This window comes from Natrix helvetica, assembly GCF_964273705.1.
Source record: "Natrix helvetica genome assembly, chromosome: 11".
Lineage (NCBI taxonomy): Eukaryota > Metazoa > Chordata > Lepidosauria > Squamata > Natricidae > Natrix > Natrix helvetica.
The window spans coordinates 19,772,876-19,798,024 of NC_138562.1; the positions used below are offsets into that span (position 1 = coordinate 19,772,876).

A 25,149-nucleotide genomic window follows, 5' to 3' on the forward strand; every position below is an offset into this window, starting at 1 on the left:
TTTTCCCTTTTGTTGGGGGGGAGGGTCTTAAGTAAATAGTTTCCTTGGGTTGAGCAAGTTACAGCAAAATGGACTTAAATTGGCCATGTCCGCCCAGCCACATGACCACCTAGCCACGCCCATCCAGCCCCCAACAGTGTGATGGACTGTCAATCAGCCCCCTATTCAAAAAGTTTGAGGACCCCTGGTATAGAGTCTCCTGCTTGAGTAGAGGGTTGGACTAGAAGACCTCCAAAGTCGCTTCCAAGTCTATTATTCTATATGTCTAGGGAGATTCTCCGTCTTCCAGATCATGGTTGCCCCAAAGATACTTTTTCAAGTGGCAACTGGAACTTTCTGTTTTTGGGGGGCAAAGGTTCATTCTCCGAGCTTGCAGGTTGGTTTCCGAATGTTTCGTTACCAGGCTAGGTAACATCTTCAAACTCTGCTGAAGATGTTACTTAGCCTGGTAACAAAAAGTTCGGAAACCAACCCGCAAGCTCGGAGAATGAACCTTTGCCCTCACCCTACACCTGAACTACAGATATTCACCACTATAGCATTTGTTTTTTTCTTTCATTCCATATTCTATTCTATTCTATTCTATTCCATTCCATTCTTTACTTTCTTATTCTATTCTATTTCATTCCATTCTTTACTTTCTTATTCTATTCTATTCTACTCTACCCTTTGAAGACGTTCCACTTATTATTATAGATATTATCTATCCTTGTTCTGTTGGTTTCGCGCACCCAACTGCTGGGATGCAGGAAGGGACCGCTCCCCTTAGTCAAAATGGCGTCGCCGGCGCCGCTCGCCCTGGATCCAGCGCCGACCCGCCGAATCTGAACGGGCCCTCGAGCTGCCCTGACCCAAGATGGCGCCGCCGCGCTCGGGTCACGTGGGTGGCTGAGGCGAAGCGCTCCACCCAGGCCCGGCCGCGCTTCCTCAGTGTGAGGCTGCCGCCGCTCCTGCCGGGCGATTGTGACGCCGACGCCGCCCTTGGAGCCCCCTCCGGCCCGCAGAGAGCCCCCTCCGTTGCCGCGAGCCAGGAAAGCGCCACGATGGGGAGACCGCGGCCTAGCCGCTTCTCCGTCCCGCTGCTACAGCTGCTGCTGGTTTTGGGAGGCCGCGCAGGCCTCGGCGCCGCCTTCTACCTGCCTGGCTTGGCGCCCGTCAGCTTCTGCGAACCCTCGGACACCAAGCAGGAGGGCTCCGCCGGTTGTTCGGTGGGACGCCGGGTGGGATGGGATGGGGGGGGGAGGGAACCGGAGTATCCTCCTGAGGAGCCGGGACTACACCTCCCAGCATCCTCTGCGCGGCCCTGGGAGTTGTAGTTCCCTGGGTGGGCAAGCGGGTGGGGGAGGAGGCAGGGGTGTGTGTGTGTTTACAGGATATGCTTCCTCGAGGGAGGACACGTGTCTCGCGTGTACACGAACCCCTCCCAGCCATCCATGGGAACCCTTGAAGCGGGGGTGGGATGGGGTGGGGGAGGAAATTAATTGTTATTCGTTTATTATTATTCTCTTTTACTCCTTTTCATTTTTATGTGGTGCTTTTTCATTCGTGCAAGCTGCCTTGAGGTGCCCGTGGGCAATGTAAAATTTCCAAATAAATAAATAAACAAATTCTAGGTCTAATTAGTCTAATCATCTAATTAGGCCGCTTTTTGGAGGAGTGGTGGTGGTGACCCATGAAAGGTTTTCCTCCCCCCCCTCCATAGCCATTAATTTGCAGGTGAGAAATCAGAGGGATGTACCTGCAAAATCTCAGTCCTTCTTTGAACCTTTTTTTTGAATTTTGTGCCAAATGCAACAAATCCTGCTTGGGTTGGGGAGTTGGACTAGATGACTTATGAGGTCCCTTCCAACTCTGTTAATCTTTTAAAATCCCCCCCCCCTTTATTGCTGGCGAGGAGTTCGAGAAAACGTAAGCTATGTTGCCAACTACTTAAAACAATGTCTCTTTTTAATCCTAGCCCAAAATTGAGCTGTTTGTAAACAGACTGGACTCGGTTGAATCTGTTTTACCGTATGAATATGACGCGTAAGTACACCCTGCATCTAGAAAGGGGCTGGGTACGGCTTTTCCAGCTGAGAGAAAATAGATAAAGGGTCATACTCCTAAGGATGATAACATGAAGATTCAACCTTCTTTTCTTTCTTGCACAGTTTTGATTTTTGCAAAGACCAAACGGAAGAGAGGCCTTCCGAAAACCTCGGACAAGTTCTGTTTGGCGAGAGAATAGCTTCTTCCCCTTATGAGGTGATCACAGACTTCCAAATCTTTTGGAAAAGCTTGTTTTGTGTTGTGAGATTTTTTTGGGTTGACCTGCTTGTTCCTGCTTTTGACAAAAGCTTCACAGAAATCATTTGGGGGCACAGATGCTTAATGGCTGTTAGGAGGACGTGTTTATACAGAACATAAAGGACTATTTAGAAATTGTAGGCCAGCTCGGTTTCTTTCTGAATAGAGCTGACTCTTGGTCAGCTGAAAAGAATTTCCAGAAGCAGGCTAGAAAGAAGATATAATTATTGCAGAATCACTATTGCTCCTATGTGAGTTTCCTAAGGGCATATTGCTGGTGGCGGCTGCTATCGCTGGAAATAAAACACTCATTGATAAATTTGTGGGGCAGAGGGAAAATGATATGGTCTTGAATTTCTCGGCTTTCTTACTTCCAGCTTTTAATTCATTTGTCATTAGTTGATTTTATGAGGACAAGAAGCTTGCCTTATGTCTGTCTCCTGGATGATGCCAAATTGTCTGTCAATACCCTTCTAAACGGGATGCAGTGGCTCAGTGGCTAAGACATTGAGCTTGTCAATCAGAAGGTCGGCAGTTTGGCGGTTCGAATCCCTAGCGCTGTATAACGGAGTGAGCTCCCTTTATTTGTACCAGCTTCTGCCAACCTAGCAGTTCGAAAGCACGTAAAAATGCAAGTAGAAAAATAGGGACCACCTTTGGTGGGAAGGGAACAGCATTCCGTGCACCTTTGGCATTTAGTCATGCCGGCCACAAGACCACGGAGACGTCTTCGGACAGCGCTGGCTCTTCGGCTTTGAAACAGAGATGAGCAATGTCCCCTAGAGTCAGGAACGACTAGCACATATGTGTGTGGGGAACCTTTACTTTTACCTTACCGTTCTAAGCAATATATTTTGAGTGTCAGAAAGAGACAGAGAGAGGGAGAGGGGAAGAGAAAGAGGAAGAAAGTAAGGGAGCACTGAGCAGAAAATAAAATCCTGGGAGCTTTTAGATAAGGAAGTATTAAAGGACACCTTTTAACCTCTGGCTGGACAAAATGATTATTTCAAATGCAATCTTGAATGAGTGCCAGCTGAATCGTTTTAATGGTGTGGATCGAAACATTTACATCTCTTTTGTCTTTATGCCAGTTTACATTTAAAAAAGATGAAGAGTGCAAGAAAGTTTGTGTGAAATCCTATGACCCACAGAAGCCAGAAGACAAAAACAGACTGGATTTTTTGAAGAAGGGAATGCAGTTGAATTACCAGCATCACTGGTGAGGAGAACATCTTCTCTAAAAATCACTGATCTGTGCAGGGAAGAATTAAGTGTTGTCCAGCCGTGTTCTAAAAATAGAAAGATGAAGACCATGGAAGAAGCGGTGTTAGCCTTCTCATTAAGAGTGCAGATGTTTGAAGACCATTTTAAAAGCCTATAAATGCCATGGTATTTATAAATATAGAATTACACAAATGTTTTTCTTATTCAGGATTATAGATAACATGCCCGTGACTTGGTGTTACAATGTGGAAGACAGCCTTAAATACTGTAATCCTGGATTTCCTGTTGGGTGTTACATTGCATCAGATGGCCGGATAAAAGATTTCTGTATAATGAGTGTAAGTGATCATGGGTATACTTCTCCTAAATTGGTTTGAAGAACAATCAGAAAGCAGTGGCTTTGTCCATTATTTGTGTTTGGAATATTAGTAATCCTAGCAAATTCTAGTTTATTCAGTAATTGCGATGAAAATCTATATATCAGGACTTTCCAATCTTGGCAACTTTAAGACCCTGTGGACTTCAACTCCCAGAATTCTCCAGCCATCCATGCTGTCTAAACTAGCAATCTGTGTGGGTCACAGTTCCTCCTAGGCTTAGCACAGGGGTCGGCAACCTTAAACACTGAAAGAGCCGCAAAGGTCCTAACCGGAAGCCCCCATTCAATTCTGGAGCTGACCGGAAGTCCGGTTCCCCCACCATAGAGTCTCCGCCTAGTGCAGTGTCCTTTTTCCCCTGATGACCGGAAGTCCGGTTCCCCCACCATAGAGTCTCCGCCTAGTGCAGTGTCCTTTTTCCCCTGATGACCGGAAGTCCGGTTCCCCCACCATAGAGTCTCCTCCTAGCGCGGCGTCCTTTTCCCTCTGCCTCTCCTAACCAAAAGTCCTATCAATTGTGGAGTCGACTGGCGACGGGGAGCCGCAGCAGAGGGGTGAAAGAGCCACATATGGTTCCAGAGCCGCAGGTTGCCGACCCCTTGGCCTAGCAGATTTCCAAGGTGCTGTTGCCGATGCCACAATGCAGGTGTCGTAGGTTAGACAGATGCTTTCCAAGATCCCATGTCGGGGACTGAAATTTATATGCATGGTGGTTGTGGAATTCTGGGAGTTGAAGTTTACGCATCTTGAAAGGGTCACGGTTGAGAACGGCTACCCAAGCTTGAATTCATTTCAGAAAACAAACAATCCTTCCATGCAGGGCATTTTGGAAATATTCGGATGCAGTTCTGTAGCCAACAAATGGGCATGCGGAAAGGCAAGTTTTAAAACAAGATATTTGCAAGGGGAAGGATGACATACCATATTCGAAAGTGGATTTTTATTCCCCCCCCCCCAAAAAAAAGCAAATGCATGCAGATATATGCACGAATGAGCTATTGCAAACTTACATGAGCCCCAAACAGTCCTGTCCATCTTTGTTTCATCCAATTCTTTGTTCTTTGGGAATGGGCTCCATCTGGAAAACTGGTTGGAAATTTATGTAATCCTTACTGTTTGTAAATCAGCATATATTTTTTTAGTGTATCTGGGTCCGTTCCTTTGTTTATGACCAACAGCATTGGCTGTGCCTGTTGCTATCTCCCCCCCCCCCTCCAGGTTTAGAGGTATTTCATGGCGTCTTAATCTCTTTCAGGATGAGTTCAACAAGAAGAACACCTTCTACCTCTTCAATCATGTAGACATTACAATCACCTACCATAGTGGCAAAGATGAGAACTGGCCTGGAGCAAGGCTCGTCGCAGCTCAGCTGGAGCCCAAGAGGTAATAGCGATATCACTTATAAGCCGCTTCACAGTGCTTTAGTTTATGGCATTATCTGGGCAGTTTACAAAGTCAGCCTATTTGCCCCCAACAATCTGGGTCCTCATTTTACTGACCTTGGAAGGGTGGAAGGCCGAGTCAGCCTTGAGATGATGAGACTCGAACTGCTGGCAGACGGCAGTCAACAAAATTAGCCTGCAGTACTGCATTCTAATCACTGGGCCACCAGGGTAAACTGCTCACTTGCTAATCGTAGTAGGTATCACTTTCGAGGCACTAAGTAACTATAAGTGATGATTATCACTTATAGCTTTTATGTACACCGAGAGCTTATACACCGAAGACAAATTCCTTGTGTGTCCAATCACACATGACCAATAAATAATTTTATTCTCTATTCTCTAATTCTTCTGTTTCTAATTCTAATTATGTTCTAATTCTCTTATCTAATATTATATTCTAATTCTAATGTTTCTAATTCTAATTATGTTCTATTCTAATTCTATTCTAATTAATTCTAATTCTAATGCTTTTAATTCTAATTCTATTCTAATTGCATTCCTTTTACTAAAATATATATTTTTTAATAATCCACTCATTCCATATTGGAGAGAAGAAAGGGAAGGGCAAACCAGTTCCAGCACTTTCTTAGAAACCTGTGGGTCTGCCGCTTTCTTCCAAACTGGCAACCCTCCAGACAGTGTGTATGTGTGTGTGTGTGTGTTTGTTGAAGCCAGGGCATCAACTGATCGGAAGCCTTTAAAGGTGGCAAGGGAAACCGATCAGCGTTCCTGACCTTAACCGGTGACCCTTGAAGTCCGAGTAATACAGAGATCGTGATTTGCTCGATTTATTTAGCTAGTCAATTCATCGAGCCGCCCTGGGCAGGAACAAAGTCAGCCAGCGCACAATTGGCTTTTGTGTGTGTGTGTGTGTGTGTGATTGTGCGCTCCACAAGAGGGCGGAGTAGGCATGGTCAAGTCCTTTGAACGCTTTTCCTGTCGCTGGCTGTTCCTCCCATCTCTTGTTCCTTTGCTGGAGGAGGAGGAGGAGGAGGCCATCTAATTGATGTTTTGTCCTCACATGTTCACCGACTCCTTTTTTTCCCTGCCCCTCCCCCCCCATAGAAAATATTCCAAAGTCTGAAGGTACTACAAGAGAATCTGATGAATTGAAAATTGGGATGGGGGGGGGGGATGCTCTCTGTTGTGATTGCTTCAACCTTTTTGGGGGGTGGGGGTGGCCCAGAAATGCTTGAATAAAATAAGGTTTTATAATGGAAAGAGAAGATGGTGTGTTGTTGTGGTTTTAATACAGCTGGTTGTCTGAGTGACTTCTACCACAAAAGTTCCATAAAGAAACTTGCCTTCAGAAGTCGTGGGTGCTTCATCCCTGGAGGCTTTCAAGAAGAGACGGCACAGCCGCTTGTCAGAAATGGTATAGCATCTCCTGCTTGAGCAGGGGGTTGGCCTAGAAGACCCCCAAGGTCCCTTCCAACTCTGTTGTTCTGTTATAAAGGTGCACCCTTGTGTTATTGATGGCTGGGTTGCTGGGCTAATCAAAACTAGAATATAGAACAGAATATTCTTTATTGGCCAAGTGTAATTGGACACACAAGGAATTTGTCTCCGGTGCATAAGCTCTCAGTGTACATACAAAGAACAAAGTGATACATCATAAGATATGATCAACAAAATCATAGTCATTAGATACCAATAGGAGAAGGCGATAGGAAAGATGAGAAGGATAACATAGTCCTACTCCATGGTTAACTATCCTTAGGAATAAGACTTATTTGAGTATTTTCCAACACTTCATTCACTAGCACTATTCTTTATGAATATATTGCAGAATAATCTTCTGTTTCTTGCCTGTTTGAAGTGTATATTTTCCTCCTTTGAATCTTAGAATAAAATTCTCTAGGCTGGGCTACAGTACATCGATCGCTTAGAATAGAATGTAATCTATAAAATGCCAGTCTATGGTTTTTCCATTATCTTGAAACTCATAATCCAGTCAGTGTTTTGGCTTAACAATCTGTTTATGATTATTATAAGCTGCCCGACTACAAAAAAACTCAGTACATTACATGAATATTATATGAAGTAGTCCTAGATCTTAAGTAGAGGTTTTGATTTTTAAAAACTGGAACACATTTGAAGGAAGGTTTCTAGATCATTCTGGAAATATGTACATGTTTATCTTTGCAGCTACAAGCATACAGATGCAAACAATTTATCCTGTAAGGGTCCCCCTATGGAAATTCCTGCAGACTTTAATAGCAAGCTGGACGTGATCTATACATACTCTGTGAAATTTGAAGTAAGTATAACTTGTAGATGTACAACTGCATCTGTTTCAATGAGTCAGGTTTTCCAATATTGGTGGTTAATGGACTGATAGTATGTACTGAACCTCACAATTAGCTTTTTAAATGTATGTATGTATGTATGTATGTATGTATGTATGTATGTATGTATGTATATGTATGTATATATGTGAGTGTGTGTATGTATCTATGGATATGTGTATGTGTGTTTTAGGAAATTATTGTGCTAATAATAACAGTATTACCAAAAGGCACACCCTATGAATATTATTCATATTTTCTCAAATACATTTTTCACAATTGGGCTATGTACTGTGTGTTGCGCAATTCTTCCAGTGCCCTCCCACATAAAAATTGAGCATTTCTCCTCAATTATGTTTAGCAGTTCTTCTCTGTTGCCATTATGAAACTTCTTGCAACATTAAACCACATCCCCCCCCCCCAACATACACCCATCACATGTCAACCCCAAGCCAAGGTTGAGGGTTTTTTTTTCCTTAAGAGGTCAAGAAAGTGGTTTGTTACGGTCTGTGTATAAATCATGTTTGTCTCTGACACGCTGTGGGAAAATGGCATCCTATTCCATTGGGGGTCACCGCAGCAGAGATGATCTGACATTTGAAGTCTTGCAGTCACATAAAGTTTGTTCTTTGGGAAGCGACATTTGTGATTCCACTCCAATTTTCCACCCCCACACAGGAGAACAACAATATAAAATGGGCATCCCGGTGGGACTACATCTTGAAATCCATGCCTCACACCAACATTCAGTGGTTCAGGTAAGACAGCAGCGCCCCCCCCTGCCCCCCCAACGTTTATACAGAGTCAACATCTTGCCCCCAACAATCCTCATTTGACTAACCTCTGAAGGATGGAAGGCGGAGTCATCCTTGAACTGGTCAGGATCGAACTGCTGGCAGTGGGCAGAATTAGCCTGCAGTACTGCATTCTAACAGGAAGGAAGGAAGGAAACGCAATAGCCCTTAGACTTGATTACCGCTTCCCAGTGCTTTTACAGCCCTCTCTAAGCGGTTCACAGGGCCAGCCTCTTGCCCCCAACAATCTGGGTCCTTGTTTTGCCCACCACGGAAGGACGGAAGGCTGAGTCAGCCTGGAACTCGAACTGCCAAATTGCAATCAGCCGGCAGTCAGCAGGAATAGCCTGCAGTACTGCACTCTAACCACTGCGCCACTGCTGCTCTTACATGCTGCATCTTAGTAAGGGAACATGGACTTCTGAAGTAAATGCCTAAAAGAGTGGAGTGAGGAGGAGCTCACCTTATACAGGTAGTCCTCAACAGCAGTCCGTTTAGTGACCGTTCAAAAGTCACAATGGCCCTGAAAAAATTTGACCCTTTTCCACAACCTTTGCAGCATCCCCGTGATCAAAATCCAGACACTTGGCATCTGCTTCATACTTACGACCATTGCTGCGTTCCCCAAGGTCCTTGTGATCCCCTCTTGCGACCTTCTGACAAGTCAGTGGCAATCCAGATTCACTTAACGACATGTTACGAGCTCAGCAAATGCAGCGATTCCCTTAGCAACTGTGGAAAGAAAGGTCGTAAAGTGAGGCAAAACTCCCTCAACCAAGGTGTCGCTTAACAACAGAAGTGTTGGGGTCATAACTCGAGGTCTGCCTGCATTTATTTGAGGAATTCTAGTGAAAAATAACCTCTTTTTTTTTTTAGAGCAGGGGACTTTCCCTGTTTACTTCTGTGGAGACTTATCCCAGTTTTGTCCCCCTTGGGAACTCCCCTTGAGTGTTCAGTTTCACTCAAGAATGCGCCTTTTGAAGAAAACAGACTTGCCTTTATTGTGCTTTCTTTACGAGTCTTTCTGAGATGTGACGGTTGACCAGCATTCTTTACAGAAAAAAAGAAAAAGCCACATGACTTGCTTAGTAGCATCCTCCCTTTTGCTGTTGAAGACGAAATACAGCTAATATTCTTCTTGCGCCATATCCGTCATTGGACGTTGGTGATTATGTTGGTAATCCTATTTTTATCAACAGACGCACGAAAAAGTGCTGCTGAGTTTTGTCCAAACCGGTCCCTTAGATTTTGAATCCACGATGTTCTTTTTCTGCCTGGACCTCCTTTGCCTTCAATCTTTCCCTGGTGGATTAAGTGAAGGATGCCGTATTTTTCTGGGTGTCGCATCCCATGTCCGAAATATGTCCTAACTTTAGCTTTTTTAATGGTTGTGATGATCTCCCTTGGCTTTCCCAGGCGTCTTGTCCCCTCCTCCTTTCTGATTTTGTCAACCCAGCTTATACGTAACAGCCGCCTGTCAATCCACACTTGGAATGCCTCTAGTTTCTTCAAGTGGCTTCCTGTTGGAGACCCAACTCTCCACTCAGTAGAAAAGATAGAAGAGCTAATACGAGGGAGAAAGAAAACGTGGAATCCTCTTCCTTCTTTGACTCTGCTTTGAAAGCAGATATGTACAAAATCATTCAGGTTGGGCTGCAAATTCTTTAAAAAGCGTTTAAAATGCTATCGACAGATGTGAGAGAAAGATGAATTCTTCCAAAAAACAACAATACCACCATTTTGAGTTTGTTGCACTCCCCAAAGAATTTCAGCCCAAAGGTGCAGATTCCACCCTGAAATTCCTGAGTCTGGTTGTTGTTGTGTGTCCCCCTCCCCCCCATCGTATTGTCCTCTCGGTTTTACAGATTGTCCTTCAGTTAAGACTGCCTTTGGGATTACAGGTTCCCTTGCTAAGCAACGGCGTATTGTGAATCGCCCCAGATTTTACAACCCTTTTCTGCCACCATGGTTAAGCAAATCTCACTGTCGTTAAGCGAATCTCACTGTCGTTAAACGAATCCCCCCCGGGTTGGCTTTGTTTGTTAGAAATCGGCTGGGATGGGCGCAGCTGCGATCACATGACTGAGGGATGCTGCAACTGTCATGAACACAAGTCAGTTGCCAATTGCCGAAACTTTGATCCCGTAACCAGGGGGATGCGGAATCATCAGAAGTCACTTTTCTTAGTGTTGTTCAAACAGTTGTTAAGTGGATGGCCATAAATTGAGGACTCCTCGTACAATCTCTCTGACATTTTTAGGACTGTGTTATGACCGAGGCTTCCCAAGAGCATGAAGCAGACTCCTTGTCCTGACAAAAAAAACCCTTTTATTAATTTGCTGCGAATTCTGCTCATTCGCCTCCAGCAAAGTCTTTCAAGGGAGGATTTATAGTCACAGACCTTATCTGGCTTGGAGAGCTGCCAGGCGGAGATCTGCAGAACTTGGCAAGGAGTCTCGGAGAGTCACGAACCAATGAAGGGAAATAATTGTCTCCTGCAAACTCCACTCCCCTTTCGCTCCTCTTTTATTCCCTCTGGGAGAGTCCATTCATCGTCCACCTGTGGCCTTCCTCCCAAGTTGACTCCTGTTCTTCAGTTGTTCCCTTCGTCTGGAAACTCTGCACATGCGCACACTGGGAACAGGCTCCAGCTGTTCTTCTGCCTCACTGATGTCTGACTCTGAAGGCAGCTGATAATTATCAGACGGCCCTGGCCCCCTCTCTGCCTCCGACGCAGAGCCCTCATCAGAGCCTTCCCCAGACTCCAGGACTGGCCCAGGTTCCTCCACAGCCTCCTCACTGTCCAAATCTTCTTCCAGCTCCACTGGCCGCTGGCAGGCCACAACAGACTGGTCCCTCCCTTGCCATCTTTAAATGCTGCTCCAGGGCCTGGAACCGGTTTTGAAGCCTTGTTTCCCCTCTTTAATCCACAGCATCATGAATTCCCTTGTGATCGTCCTTTTCTTATCCGGGATGGTGGCCATGATTCTCCTGAGGACCCTGCATAAAGATATCGCAAGATACAACAAGATCGATTCTTCGGTGAGTCAGCCCGAGCTCTTGGAGCTCTCAAAATTTAAAAGAGAAACGACCTTTAATTCCCCCCCCCCCCCCCCCCCCCAAATACACGGGTGAAATTAACAGCTTCAGGACCTTGATGGATACTGGAAAGGGAGCAGCCTCCATTAATTGAAGGTTTGGCTTCTTCTAATGAACCGAGAGAAGACAGAGTACCTGGCCCATCTACAATTGTTGTTTTCATGCTCCTTCAGATATCTGGCTTGTGCTTTGACACTAAACCACGATTAAAACCGGCTGGCTGGGTTCACACTCAAACCAGCCCCCGCTGCGTAGTGGACATAAAATCTGTACAGTATTTCCAGACCTGACACTTTGCTTGGTGAATCTCTCCTCTCTTCGCCCCCCCCCCCCTTTTTTCTTTCTTTCTTTCTTTCTCATTTGCTCGACGATTTGCTGGGAAGCTCCAGGGGGTCGGCTTGCGAAAACAGTTCCTGCGGCTGATTTAGTGAAGAACTGTTAAAACTGAAACCCAATAGTCCATATTTACTTAACTAATTAAAATGAAAGTCTGCAAAAAAAAAAAAAGGAAAAAAAAAGCCGGGTTTCCATCAATGGTCATTTGGAGGTAATGAGTAGGCTCGTAGAAACCCTGCTTCCCTAAATTGGAGAGTGCCTGGCTTCATATGAAGGAAATCAAAAGCTCCGCTGTAGTTAACAGTTTGATTTCTTTCCTCCCTCCCTAGTACAGCCACATTTCCAGCGCAGGCTAGAACGTAGCTTCCAATTTCTAGGAAAAACAGAAGCTTTTTTTTTGCTAATGGAATGAAATAGAGTAGAATAGATGTAGGAGAGAATAGAATAGGAGAAAATAGAATACAATAGGAGAAAATAGAATAGAATAGAATAGATGTAGGAGAGAATAGAATAGAATAGAATAGAGGAGAGAATAGAATAGATATAGGAGAGAATAGAATATAACACAATAAAATAGAATACAATAGAACAATAACTTTACTGTCCCTTTGAATGTACACTAATTGGTATATATTAAATTGAAATTTCATTGTCATACAGCTCTCAAAGAGTCACCACCTCAATAAACCAGGCAATTGAACTACATTGAAACGGGTGTGCAGTAGTTGAACCTATGGGGGATAGCAATAGTGCTTAGACTTATATACCGTTTCATAACGCTTTACAGAGCAGTTTACAGTGTCAGCTTATTGCCTCCCAACCATCTGGGTCCTCATTTTAATGACCTCGGATGGTTGGAAGGCTGAGTCAGCTTTGAGCCCAGTCAGGATCGAAGTCCTGGCAGTGGGCAGAGTTCGCATGCAATGCTGCCCTCTAACCATTGCACCACCACAACTTACCACTGGAGATTTTTAAGAAGAGATCGGACAGCCACTTGTCAATAATGGTATAGGGTCCCCTGCTTGAGCAGAGGGGTTGGATTAGAAGACCTCCAAGGTCCCATCCAACTCTGTTATCTGCAGACCGAATAGGTGGGGCACTTGGAAAATTTAGGTTCTGGAGTCACCTCTTTCTCCTGTGTCATTGATGTTCATGTACACACTACATACTATGAAAACGCACTGGTGAGGCATCCTATTTCTGCTAGGTGGAGAGAAGGGGGGGGGAGAAAATAATTTGGAAGAATCGAACTGCATCACGATCAAGATGCTGGGGACAAAACCCTTCGTAAAATAGAGGCAGGGTTACTTGGGAAATAGCTGCATGGGCGAGGAGGCATTTAGCATCTTGGCTTGACATTGTGCTTTCCATTTAGTGAATAGAATTCCGTTGCTTTTAATGTGGGGAGAGAGCAGGAAAATATGGCACACGGGTATATCTTCAGATCTGAAATGATTTGGCTAATAAAAGACAGGGCTAAATGCATTAAATGCTGCTCTTGTATATAGCTTACACTAACCACAATTGTTTGCATAATATCCACGAACTTAGCCTTTGAGCTGAGTCTGTTAATGCTTGTTTCTTGTTCCGAACATAAGCGAGCCTTAATAAATCTGCGTTTTCTGTGTGTCTCCCCCCCCCCTTGCCCCCTTCCCTTCTCGGCTCGCCTTTGGGGAGTTGTAAAATCGGCATGTTAACGATGCCGATGAAATTAGACCCTTTTAGTAACGACCCCCCCTGCCCCCCCCCGCGAAAGATAATCAGGCAGGCAAAGCAACTTTCACGTCTGGCGTGTGCTAATTCCCTGTTGCGTGGGGCTCGTCTAATCAAGACGTTATTACAGGAAGATGCACAGGAGGAGTTTGGGTGGAAGCTGGTCCATGGAGACGTGTTCAGGCCGCCCCGGAAAGGCATGCTGCTCTCCGTCTTCCTAGGCCAAGGGACGCAGATTTTCATCATGACGTTCATTACTTTATGTAAGTGTCGCTTGAGGGGCTAAAATGGCGGGGGGAGGGGGGAAATGTTGCAATGCTAACAAAAATATTTGACAAGGGTTGGTAGAAGGGAGAAGCCATCTGCATGTGGAACAGCCTAGTTTGATTAAACCATTTTTTTTCCTTTTAATAACTCTGTAATTCCTTGCCTCGGGGTGAAATCGGGGCGACTGAATGGAGCTGAGCATTTGCTGGCCGGATGCCCCTTCCTGACACCCACATGCAGTTCACAGCAGATGTTTTTTTTCCCTTTGCGCCCAGAGAGAGAAATATTTGCTGCTTATCTAGGACCTAACTCACAACCTAGAACCGTGATGGCGAACCTATGGCACGCATGTCAGAGGTGGCATGCAGAGCCCTCTCTGTGGGCAGGCGTGCCATCACCAGCTGCTCTTTTGGTTTCCGGTGCGCATATGCGCGCCGACCAGCTGGTCTTTGCGGGTGCCAAAGCGCCGGAAAATGGCCTGAAAACGACCCCCAAAACAGCCCCAAAACAGGCATGTGCACGCCAGCCAGCTGGTCTTTGGATTTCCAATGCTCCAGCGCGCGCACATGCTCGCACATACATGTGCATTCCAATTTGGGCCCTCGGTGCCGAAAAGGTTTGCCATCCCTGACCTAGAGGCAAGAGTTCCACCTCTAGGCCATCACATTGCACTCTTAGCTTAAATCAAATAATAATCAGAATCAAACAACAACAAATAAATAAATCGACAATCAGAAATACCGTATTTTTCAGAGTATAAGACGCACCAAGGTTTTGAAGAGGCAAATTTAAAAAAAAGTTTTTGCGCTTTGCAAACCTCCCCAAAACGGCCTGTTTTGCCCATTCCCCCCCCCCCAAAAGGCATGAATATCTTTTAGGGAGCTTGCAGAGTGTTCCTGCAGGGGGTGGGGGGCCAAAAATGAGCAAAAACGGCCCCGTTTTTGGTAAAAAAAAAAAAAGGACATAGATAACCTTTAGAAGCTTATAGAGTGCTCGTGGGGACGGGGGGGGGGGTATAATGGAGCAAAAATCATCCCATTTTTTGCTCATTTCTGCCCTCCCCAGCCCCCAGGAGTTCTCTGAAAGCTTCCATAAGGGTATGCACGGCCATTTTGGTGAAGGGGGCGAGGCTTCGGGAGACAAAGAATGCTGTATTCAGTGTATAAGACACACCCAGATTTTCAGCCTCTTTTGAGGGAAAAAGGTGCGTCTTATACTCAGAAAAATACGGTAATTGCAAAGTTGGTTGCTGAATCTTGAGAAAGTTTTGGCAGCCTTCCTCCAAAGCTCGGGAATGAAATCCTCAGCTTCTTTGGGAAGGGTGGGGGAAGATTATTCTGAGTCGGTGTAGGAGAGGCAGGCCCTTAAGGCAGGGATGTCCAGCCTGGGCAACTTTTAAGACTTGTGGACTTCAACTCCCAGAATTCCCTACCCAGGCTAGGATAGACCTCTTGAAACGCTGAAAAATATTTTTTCCCATCGGTGCGGTTGACCCGAAGCTGGAAAGAGAGCTGGGATCCCAGATCCTTGTTTTGTTCTGGAAGAAAAAGGATGCCTGAATGACGTGGAATCTCGCTTCTCCCGACACTTCCTCCTTTGTCTTCCTTCCAGTTCTTGCCTGCCTCGGTTTCCTCTCACCAGCCAACCGAGGGGCTTTGATGACCTGTGCTGTGGTGCTCTGGGTTTTGCTGGGGACCCCAGCGGGCTACGTATCTGCTCGAATGTACAAAAGTGAGTATTTTGTTGTGTGTTTTGGCCAGAGCTGCGTAAGAAGTAGACAGTTGGGAGGGATGGAGTCATTCCACATTCTTCCTTGAACTTCCTTGGCCGAACCTGAGGGACTATTGCTTGCCGGTCACATCTACCCGAGCCACCAGAGAGGGGAGGCAAGAAATATGGGTCCCCATCTCCTAAGGAGGTACGCTGGTTGGACCCAGAAGAAGGGCCTTCTCGGTGGTGGCTCCGTCTCTCTGGAACATGGTTCCCCCAGAGATTAGAACGGCCCCCAGCCTAATACTCTTCCACAAGGTACTGAAGACCTAGTTCTGCCTGGGGAACCCAGATAAGGATGGAGCCCGTTAAATGGCTCGTGTGATGTGCCGTCTCTGGGATGGGGGTGATTTTATTATATTATATTGTATTAATTTATTTGGTTCTTTTATTAGTTTTATGGTCTTACATATGAGGTTTTTATATTCCTGTAAGCCGCCTTCAGTCGCCATGTGTGAATAGGCAGCAATATACATTTCCTAAAACAAATAAAGAAAGTAAACAAACTTCTACAGCAGGGGAGTCCAACCTTGGCAGTTTTAAGACTTGTGGACTTCAACTCCCAGAATTCCCCGCGGCTGGCTGGAGCATTCTGGGAGTTGAAGTCCATAAGTCTTAAAGCTGCCAAGGTCGGACCCCCCTGTTTTTACAGTTTGCGTCTCTGCTAATGGTCATCTCAGGTCTAATGAGGACGAATGGCTGGAGCCACTCCATGAAGATCCGGAAAAAAAATAAAGTCACCTTTGCAATCATTGTGTTCTCCTTTTTCAGGCTGCTTTGCAAACCCGCGAGGCTTAAAAAGCTGCTGGTGAGATGGCATAGAGCAGGGGTGTCCAAACTTGGCAACTTTAAGACTTGTGGACTTCAACTCCCAGAATTCCCCAGCCAGCTGCTGGCTGGGGAATTCTGGGAGTTGAAGTCCACAAGTCTTAAAGTTGCCAAGTTTGGACACCCCCGGCATAGAGAGATAAGGTGGCAGCAAGGTTTAAAAACGGGGCTGGCATTAAGCGAATCGAAGTTGGTTTTAATTTTCCAGAGATGATAAATGATGAATGATGTATCCCAAAGGTGCTTTTCCCCCCTCCAACTGGACTTTCTTTCTTTGTTCTTTGAAGACGTTTCGCTTCTCACCCAAGAAGCTGCTTCAGCGCCGAGAGAAGGTGAAGAAGCTTCTAAGAGAAGCCGAGGAAGCTTCTTGGATGAGAAGCGAAACGCCTTCAAAGAACAAAGAAAGAAAGTCCAGTTGCCTCTTGGAAAAAAAAAAAGCACCTTTGGGACAACTGTGACCTGGACGAGGGAGAATCTCTAGAGATGAATGATGCAGGAATGCTAACTGGCGTTCTTTCTTTTTTCTTTCTTAGCATTTAGGGGTGAAAAATGGAAGACCAATGTGCTGCTGACTGCTCTCTTGTGCCCTGGGTTAGTAACCACACGCCCCTTTCGATAAATAGAATATATTTTTGTCCTTGAACACGCATTAATAAGCAAAAGGGCTATGGGAACACGGTCAACTTACCGTTCCCAAATTCAATTGATTGCACGTGGCCATTGGAGCCAAAGCATGATGAGTTGCTGCCTGCGCCTCTGTTTATTTTTTTTTCCTCCTTCCGTTCTTTTAAAAACACATTGAACTTTGTAGAAACCCAGCTGATTGTCCCATTGGATTGCTCAGTAGGAAAGAAGTACTTTTAAAGCAGATAATAACAAATGACCGTTTGCAAAAGTCCTGACTTGTTTAGCAACATCCATTTCGGGCTGTATTGTAGTCGTAAGTTGAGGATATTGTAAATGCCAGCCACTTATGGAGCCCCTGAATTGTGGTCATATGACCAGAAGGCCCATGTGACACTCGTAACTTCGAGGACACAGGTCACAAGTCACTTTTCCCTAGACGTTGTTCCCAAGATGCTCCTGATCTGAAGCCCAGCATTTTGTGCTAACCCTGGCCCTCCTTGGGGTGTCTTCTCCTTCTGCTCCCCCCAGAATCGTCTTTGCCGACTTCTTCATTATGAACCTTATCCTCTGGGTGAAGGGATCTTCAGCTGCGATACCTTTCGGGACCCTGGTGGCCATCTTGGCCATGTGGTTTGGGATATCCGTCCCGCTCACCTTCATTGGTGCCTATTTTGGGTTCAAGGAGAAGGTAAGTGAGAATCAAGAGATGCTATTTTAGTCTTTTTTCTGAATTTAGAACAGCCATTTGATTTGAATCCAGAGAATTTGGGATACTCTTATGTGTAGTCATGGGCTGCTTAATGCAACCCTATTTTGGGGGTGAGGTGTTACCTCAGCATCCATCTTCAACCTGGAGCGCTCCTGCTTTAGGGGGTCCTGAGCTGGGAAAAGGAGAAGAGAAATATAGCAATAACATTTAGACTTATATACCGCTTCACAATGCTTTATAGCCCTCTCCAAGCGGTTTACAGAGTCAGCCAATTGCCCCCAACAATCTGAGTCCTTGTTTTATCCATCTTGGAAGGATGGAAGGCTGATTCGGTGAGAATTGAACTCCTGGCAGTGGGCAGTTAGCAATAGCACTTAGACTTCTATACCGCCTTCACAGTGCTTTACAGCCCTCTCTAAGTGGTTTACATAGTCAGCCTCTTGCCCCCAACAGTCTGGGTCCTCATTTTACCGACCTCAGAAGGATGGAAGGCTGAGTCAACCTTGAGCCGGTCAGGATCGAACTGCCAAATTGCAGGCAGCAGAAGTAGCTTGCAGTACTGCACTCTAACGACTGCGCCAGCACTGCTCTTACAATATTTCCATACAGCAGTGAAAAAAACCAGATCTCAAATTCAGGGATTTTGCAAATGGCTCTTCCATATTAGGGGCTTGGAATTCGTGTGGGTTGGGGGGATTTTGGGCCAGGCACGTTTTTTCTTCGTGTTAGGAATAGCTCTTTCCGTGCTAGATGGAATATTTCATTTGCACTTCTTACGAACAAATCAGTATTTTTGTTCACTTTTTTTGGGGGGGGAGGGGACATTTTCTGACTGCTTTTCGGTTTTTCTTAGTTGCGGTTGTCTGCGTTAGGATGGGCAGCTCTAGACTTTACCACCTGTGGACCTCAACTCCCAGAATCCCATGCTGCCTCAGGAATCCTGGGAGTTGAAGTCCGCAGGTTGTAAAGTTTTCCTCGTTTGCCCCTTGGCTTTCCCTAACGTGGCACCGTTGGGAGGGCTCAGACCTCCCTTTGCAACCCACACGCACAACACGCGTACACATACCTGCGCCCCTTAAGAATGTTACCCTTGCCAGACGTGATAGTTAATGAGAGCCCTGCTCTAACGGCCTGATTTGCTTCCATTAGCCCATCGAGTACCCCGTCCGGACGAATCAGATTCCTCGCCAGATCCCCGAGCAATCCTTTTTCACCAAGCCTCTGCCGGGCATCGTCATGGGTGGCATCCTGCCCTTTGGGTGCATCTTCATCCAGCTCTTTTTCATCCTGAACAGCATTTGGTGAGGTTCCTCCCCCACCCCACCCCCCGGGCCCCCCTTTTCCGTGCTCCAAATCTTCCCTTAAGAAGGAGACTCGATGTGGTGATGGGCTGACCCAAATGCCTTTTTTTTTTCTTTTTCTTCTCCCCATCTCAGGTCTCACCAAATGTACTACATGTTTGGCTTCTTGTTCTTAGTCTTTATCATTCTCCTGATTACCTGTTCGGAGGCCACCGTCCTGCTGTGTTACTTTCACCTGTGTGCTGAGGTAAGCAGGGAAATCGTTTTGGAGACCCAGATGTCTGCGTTCATTGCTCGTTTACTTTAATAAGTTGCATCCCGCCTTTATTATTTCAAAAATAACTCAAGAGGGCAAAAATATCTGCCGTTTTCTTATTTTCCACGCGACAACAACCCTGTGAGGTAGGTTGGGCTGAAAGAGAGAGAAAGAGAGAGAGAGAGAGACTGGTCCAAAGTCACCCAGTTGGCTTTCATACTAAGGTGGGACTAGAACTCACTGTCTCCTAGTGATTGGCTCAAAGTCCCCCAGCCAATTTTCATGCCTAAAGTGAGACTAGAACTCACCATCTCCTGGTGATTGGCCCAGTGTCACGCAGCCAGTTTTCATGGGTAAGGCAGGACTGGAACTCCCGGCCTCTGCTTTCTAGCCCAGGGCCTTAACCACTAGACCAAACTGGCTCTCTGGATCGTTAGACCAGTGGTAACTGGTAATTCTGGTGGCTTCTGGCTCCTTCTGCACGAAGCTGTGTCAGAGGGATTCCTGGGTGTCTGGGCTGCCAGTGGGTGAGGCGCCGTGGCTTGGAATGAGGCGCTGGTGACACATTGTCTGCAGCGCCAGGAGTCACTTCCCCATAATAAGCATCTGGGGATCTGCAACTGTTTTAAGAGTGGCAATAAAGGAAAATACTTACACATGGTGGCAAAAGGCCAAGGGAAGGAAAAACCGGAATGTTTGTCTATTCGCCGTTGCCAGCCCCAGAGCCTGTGACCGTTCCCACTGCCCAGCTGGCCGTCTCAGCGTCCCCGTCATTAAAAAAAATGCATCTGCCAGCCAGATGGAGCATAAAAATGCAGGGCTGGTCCCCCAACGTGCATTTCCTAGAATGTTTTTTTGAGGAGTTTTATGCCCAGCTAAACAACTCTATTAAATGTGGAGCCGACATGCCAGTCCTAACTGCTGAGAGCAGGAATTAAAAAACGCGGCGCACGATTGCGTTTTTCTCCCTTTTTTGCAGGAGAAGGAAAAAAGAAAGAAAGAAAGAATGCAAAGATTTAGGGAATGTGCCAGGATTAACCTGGAAAACAGGATCGCTCGATCAGAGGTTGGGTCAATTATATCCCCATCAGTGATTGAATGCAAAATTCATTCCAGAGATGCATGGAGGCCTGTCAGAGGGGCAGCAGAAGACGGTTAGGTTTTCTGGGGACAAATTTTTACAAACGTAAAAATGTAACCAGATGTTGGTGCAACAAACTCTTAAAATAATTACTTCCTTTTCTCATTTTGCATCAGGCCCCAGTTAATAACCCCAGTTATTGGTGGACTTTGGAGTTCTAATTCAAAACAACCATCTCCTCCCTGGCTCTTAACATCAGGGAATTCCCCCCCCCCCTGCCTCGTACAAACTGTATTTTTGGGAGTATAAGATGCACCAGAGTAAAAGACGCATCAAGATTTTGAAGAGGCAAATTAAAAAAAAAAAAGTTTTTGCACTCTGCAGACCTCCCCAAAACAGGCTTGTTTTTTGTCAAAAAAGGCATGCATAGCCTTTAGGAGGCTTGTAGAGTGCACCTGGGGGTGGGGGCAAAAACGAGCAAAAAACAGCCATTTTTTTCTCATTTTTGCTCTTCCCTGCCCCCAGGAGCACCCTACAAGGGGGCGGGATTTCGGGAGGCCAAAAATGCTGTATTCAGTGTATAAGACACACCCAGATTTTCACCCTCTTCTTTGAGGGAAAAAAGATGCGTCTTATACTCCGAAAAATACAGGATTTGCTCTTTGTCCTTCAGCTTCTCTGTTTGCGTTGCTAGGATTATCACTGGTGGTGGAGATCCTTCCTGACCAGCAGCTTCACCGCCGTTTATCTCTTCATCTACGCCATCCATTATTTCTTCTCAAAACTCCAGATTACTGGTATTGCTAGCACCATCCTGTACTTTGGGTATACTATGATCATGGTCTTGATTTTCTTCCTGTTCACAGGTGAGTTCATTCTGACGTTACCTAAGCCACTCTTGTCTGGGGGGGAAATAAACCCCAACAATAATAAGACAAGAGTTTGCTCTTCAACCGAGATTTGTTATGGCTTTCTTTTTTGGGGGCGGGGGGGTTGCATCCAAGGAAACAAACCCCCCTTTGAACCCAGTTGATAAATTGCTTTAAAATCCAGTATATCAGATGTGCCGATGGCTTCCCAGACCGGCTGTAATTAGAGAAGCAGCTTCTGTAAATATGTTCCTCAGAAATGAGGCTTTCTCTTTGTTGAGACTGGTCCCTTGAGGCCACTGCTATTTGCATCACCAAGATAACTTGTGAGATCATTGTGTAAATGCCTTGGGGCACATCTTCCTCTGATTAATGTTCTATTGAATAATCACTTTTCCCAAACTGCAGAGGGGAAAAAAATTAGGTGCTTAACCAAGCTGCAGTTTTCTTCTCTCCCTTGAACAGGGAACATCTGGAGAATCTAGTAATTCATCCATGCTACAGGTGTTCCTCACTTTATGGCCACCGTTTGAAGTCCACACCTCTGAAAAGTGGCCAATCCAGCTGTCCTTTGTACAGACGGACTGACAACCAAAGCTGAGCCCAGCGAGACATTCGTTAAACGAGTTTTGCCCCGTTTTACGTCCTTTCTTGCCATGGCGGTTGTTCAGTTAGCAACACGGTTGTTAAGTGAAACCTGGCTTTCCCCCTTGACTTTGCTTGTCAGAAAGTCCCAAAAGGACTGCAACCGTCATAAGTACATGCCAGTTCCCAAGCCTCTGAATTTTGATCACATGACCTTGGGTCGTGCTGCAACCGCCATAAGTGTGAAAAACGGCCATTGTAACTTCAAACGGTCTCTAAGTGAACCGTTGTAAGCCTGTATTTACGTTACCTTGTGCATTCAGGCTAAGAACAAAACTTTCTCTTAGTCAAGTATTCACTTCCGGGGAGAGAAAAAGAAATCCAGATTCAAATTACTTGTGTCTCTGTTCTCCACACTGGCTGGGATCCACTCAAGATTTAACCCTCTTCATGCCCTCCTTTCTTTAAAAAAAAGATGTATTCGTGTTTTGCAGGAACAATCGGTTTTTTTGCTTGCTTCTGGTTCGTCAGTAAGATTTACAGCGTTGTGAAAGTAGACTGAAGAAGCCCAGGTCTTCCTTTTGAACAGGCGCCTGGAGTTGCCGGAGACCCAAGGCGTTAACCATGTACAAAAGACACGACAAGCATTTCATCTTGAAATAGTTAAGATATACCCAGAGCTTCTATCTTGGCACCAAAAGGGCAGGTTTTAAATGGATTGGACGTAAGTAGCGAGGATCCTTCTGAAAAACCTGACTTGCTTCCCCCCCCCCCCCCCCAAAAAAAACAAACCATTTCATCCAGAGATTTTTTTTCCCCTTTTGGTTGGTCGGTTGGCTTGAAAAAAAGCAACACCCGATTTAATAACAAAAGCCAAACGCATTACGTTCGACACTCGGCTCTCCCGGTGGAGAATTCTCGTAAATCTTTTGTTTTCTACATGGTTAATTGATTATTCTGTCATGGAAGAGGGCTGTTCGGTTTACAAAAACAAAAAGGGACACTGAAAATCAATTTTGGATCTCTTTTGCCGTTGATTGCCACCTGATTCAAGAGGACAGCCGTTCAATGTCTAGTGCAGATTTCTGAGGGGTGGGAGGAAAAAAACCCGCAACATTTTCCTCTGTTTTAAATAAAACGACCCAATTCCAGCAGCCTTGGCGTGTTTCTGTTTCATCCATGATTGATAGTGTCAAATTCAAGACACGTGGAGTGTCTTGACTTTGGCTATTCCTGTCCCTTATTTTTTTTAAAAAGAATTTTATTGTTTTTTAAACATTTATGGGAAAAGGTAAAGGGGTGCATAGAAAATTTTGGCAGCTCCCACACTAGTGGTAGAAATCCCTCCAAATCTCACAATTTTTACAATATTAAAAACAAGATCTAAAAGATCCTGTCCCTTATTGACTGTGCTGTTTAACACAGCTTTTGGGATTTTTTTCCCCATTCACGGAAGGCACTGTGTTTATTTTATTTTTTTATTTTATTTTATTTGTCAACAGGCACAAGGAAACAAATATGAAAAAAACACATGAAAAAATGGCACAAATAAATGGATATAAATAAGCAAAACATAGCCATAGACACATAAAAAGAATACATATAAATGGGGACAGTAGGACAGGCACACTGGTGCGCTTATGCACGCCCCCTTAGAAATGCGTAAGATCCACGGTAGACAAGGTAAAAGGCATGGGGGTTAGAGGAACTAACAAAATTCGAAATGAGGTCTTTAAAAGAGTGTGGCTCATCTTTTAGATAGTTTCCACCCAGCATTTATTAGCAGAGATTTGGAGTTGCCAATTGTTTGACCATTCAGATACGTAATCTAGGTCGTTTTGTAGAGTAGTGGAATTGCCTGTGGTGTTAAATAGATTTACATCGTCGGCAAAGAGGACGCAGCTGCTTATCATAGGATCACAAAGGTCGTTTATGTAAAGTAGATAAGAGTATTGCTGAGTAGTACCGTAGTCCTCGGCTTACGACCAAAACTGAGCCTGGAATTATAGCCGTAAATCATTGCGGTCGCAAGCTGAGGCATTGTGACCCTTATTCAATGGTGGGAGTTGAATAACTTAACAACAGGTTCTCTGGCTGGGTGGGTGATGTCACTCATCACACCCAGCCCTGCCTCCTGGCCACTGGCCTCCAAGGTAGGATTCAGCCGGTTGGGGCTGATCCCACCACTGGCTCGCCCTGCACCTGTCCGTTTTTCGCCCCGTTTTCCAAGCCATTTTGGGGGCCAAAACGGCAAAAAAAATGGCCCGGAAAACAGGCCAAAAAGCAAGCGGGGGGCGGGGCCAGCCAGTGGTGGGATTTGTCGGTTCGCTGAACTATGCAGAATCTTAACTCCCTGAACCAGTGCGAACCAGCCGCAGCCGACCTCTGCCCATCTTGCATTTGAGTTTTGCATGTGCTTTCTTGCCTCCAGTTGAAAGAGGGACTTTTAATTCACAAATAAAAGCGAATCTACACGTCCCAGGATAATGTTGCAGGATCCAATCTGGGTCGGTCCCCGAGAATGGAGGTTTTGTCTTTTGAGCTTTGGGCCTCGTGCCGGAGTCCATTCTGGCAGAATTTCTTCCTAGCCAGTTTTAGTTCTTCTTTTCTTTAAATAGTTCTAAATAAGAACTGTTTCAGCACAAACCTTAGTCCCAACACATGGTGAATGTTGGACCTCAGATGGTCAGCCTTGAGTGAGGGAGTTTTGTTGCTATTTATACTTGGCAAACTTGTGTTTTATCTTCTTTTTAAGCTGCTGCCTTTAACTGTTTTTGAGTGGGTGGGCAGATAGTACAAGCTGTGTGCAGAACTGTATATTGAATATAGTGATGCCCTATTAGGGTCTCCGGACATTCTCTTTTAACCTGAGTCCTTATTTTTACTATTTTATTAAAATTCTGTTGAAAATCACCTCTTTTTGAACTCATCGTAATGTTAGAACAAAATCCATGCTAAAATTTTCATGCGTTCTCAGATTGTTGTTATTTTTCAGCAAACAAGACCAGGAATTACTGCTCAGTTGAAGTGAGAATATAATCTTAACAATGGATAATATTCTGGGTAAATGTAAGGTTGGTATATTTGGAAAAGCAAGTCTCAAGTCCTTCCTCCACATTGCCAAGAAAATTCCTGTGGCAGCCCCTCCAATATCGGAACGCAGCTATCATGCCCCCCCCCCCCCCCCAGTCCTTCATTTCATTAAACTAGACATACCAAATTCCTGCAAACATTTTTTGTATGTTTTAGCTTCCTTTAATCATCTTTGTTGCTCTTCTCTTTTAAGACTTGTGG

The 25,149-nt window shown here is 45.2% G+C and overlaps 1 protein-coding gene across 1 annotated transcript; it reads left to right on the top strand.

Moving 5' to 3' along the window:
* Positions 1 to 896: 896 nt before the first annotated feature.
* On the top strand, positions 897 to 22,629 carry LOC309397629 (transmembrane 9 superfamily member 2-like). The gene is made up of 17 exons (XM_081963810.1): positions 897 to 1,208; positions 1,958 to 2,025; positions 2,151 to 2,244; positions 3,378 to 3,505; positions 3,719 to 3,848; positions 5,143 to 5,270; positions 7,481 to 7,592; positions 8,299 to 8,378; positions 11,348 to 11,456; positions 13,693 to 13,825; positions 15,441 to 15,560; positions 16,961 to 17,018; positions 17,583 to 17,742; positions 18,913 to 19,064; positions 19,200 to 19,311; positions 21,096 to 21,267; positions 22,350 to 22,629. The coding sequence occupies exons 1-17, from the start codon at positions 1,044 to 1,046 to the stop codon at positions 22,415 to 22,417; spliced, it is 1,989 nt and encodes a 662-aa protein (XP_081819936.1). The 5' UTR covers positions 897 to 1,043; the 3' UTR covers positions 22,418 to 22,629.
* The last annotated feature ends 2,520 nt before the right edge of the window (positions 22,630 to 25,149 follow it).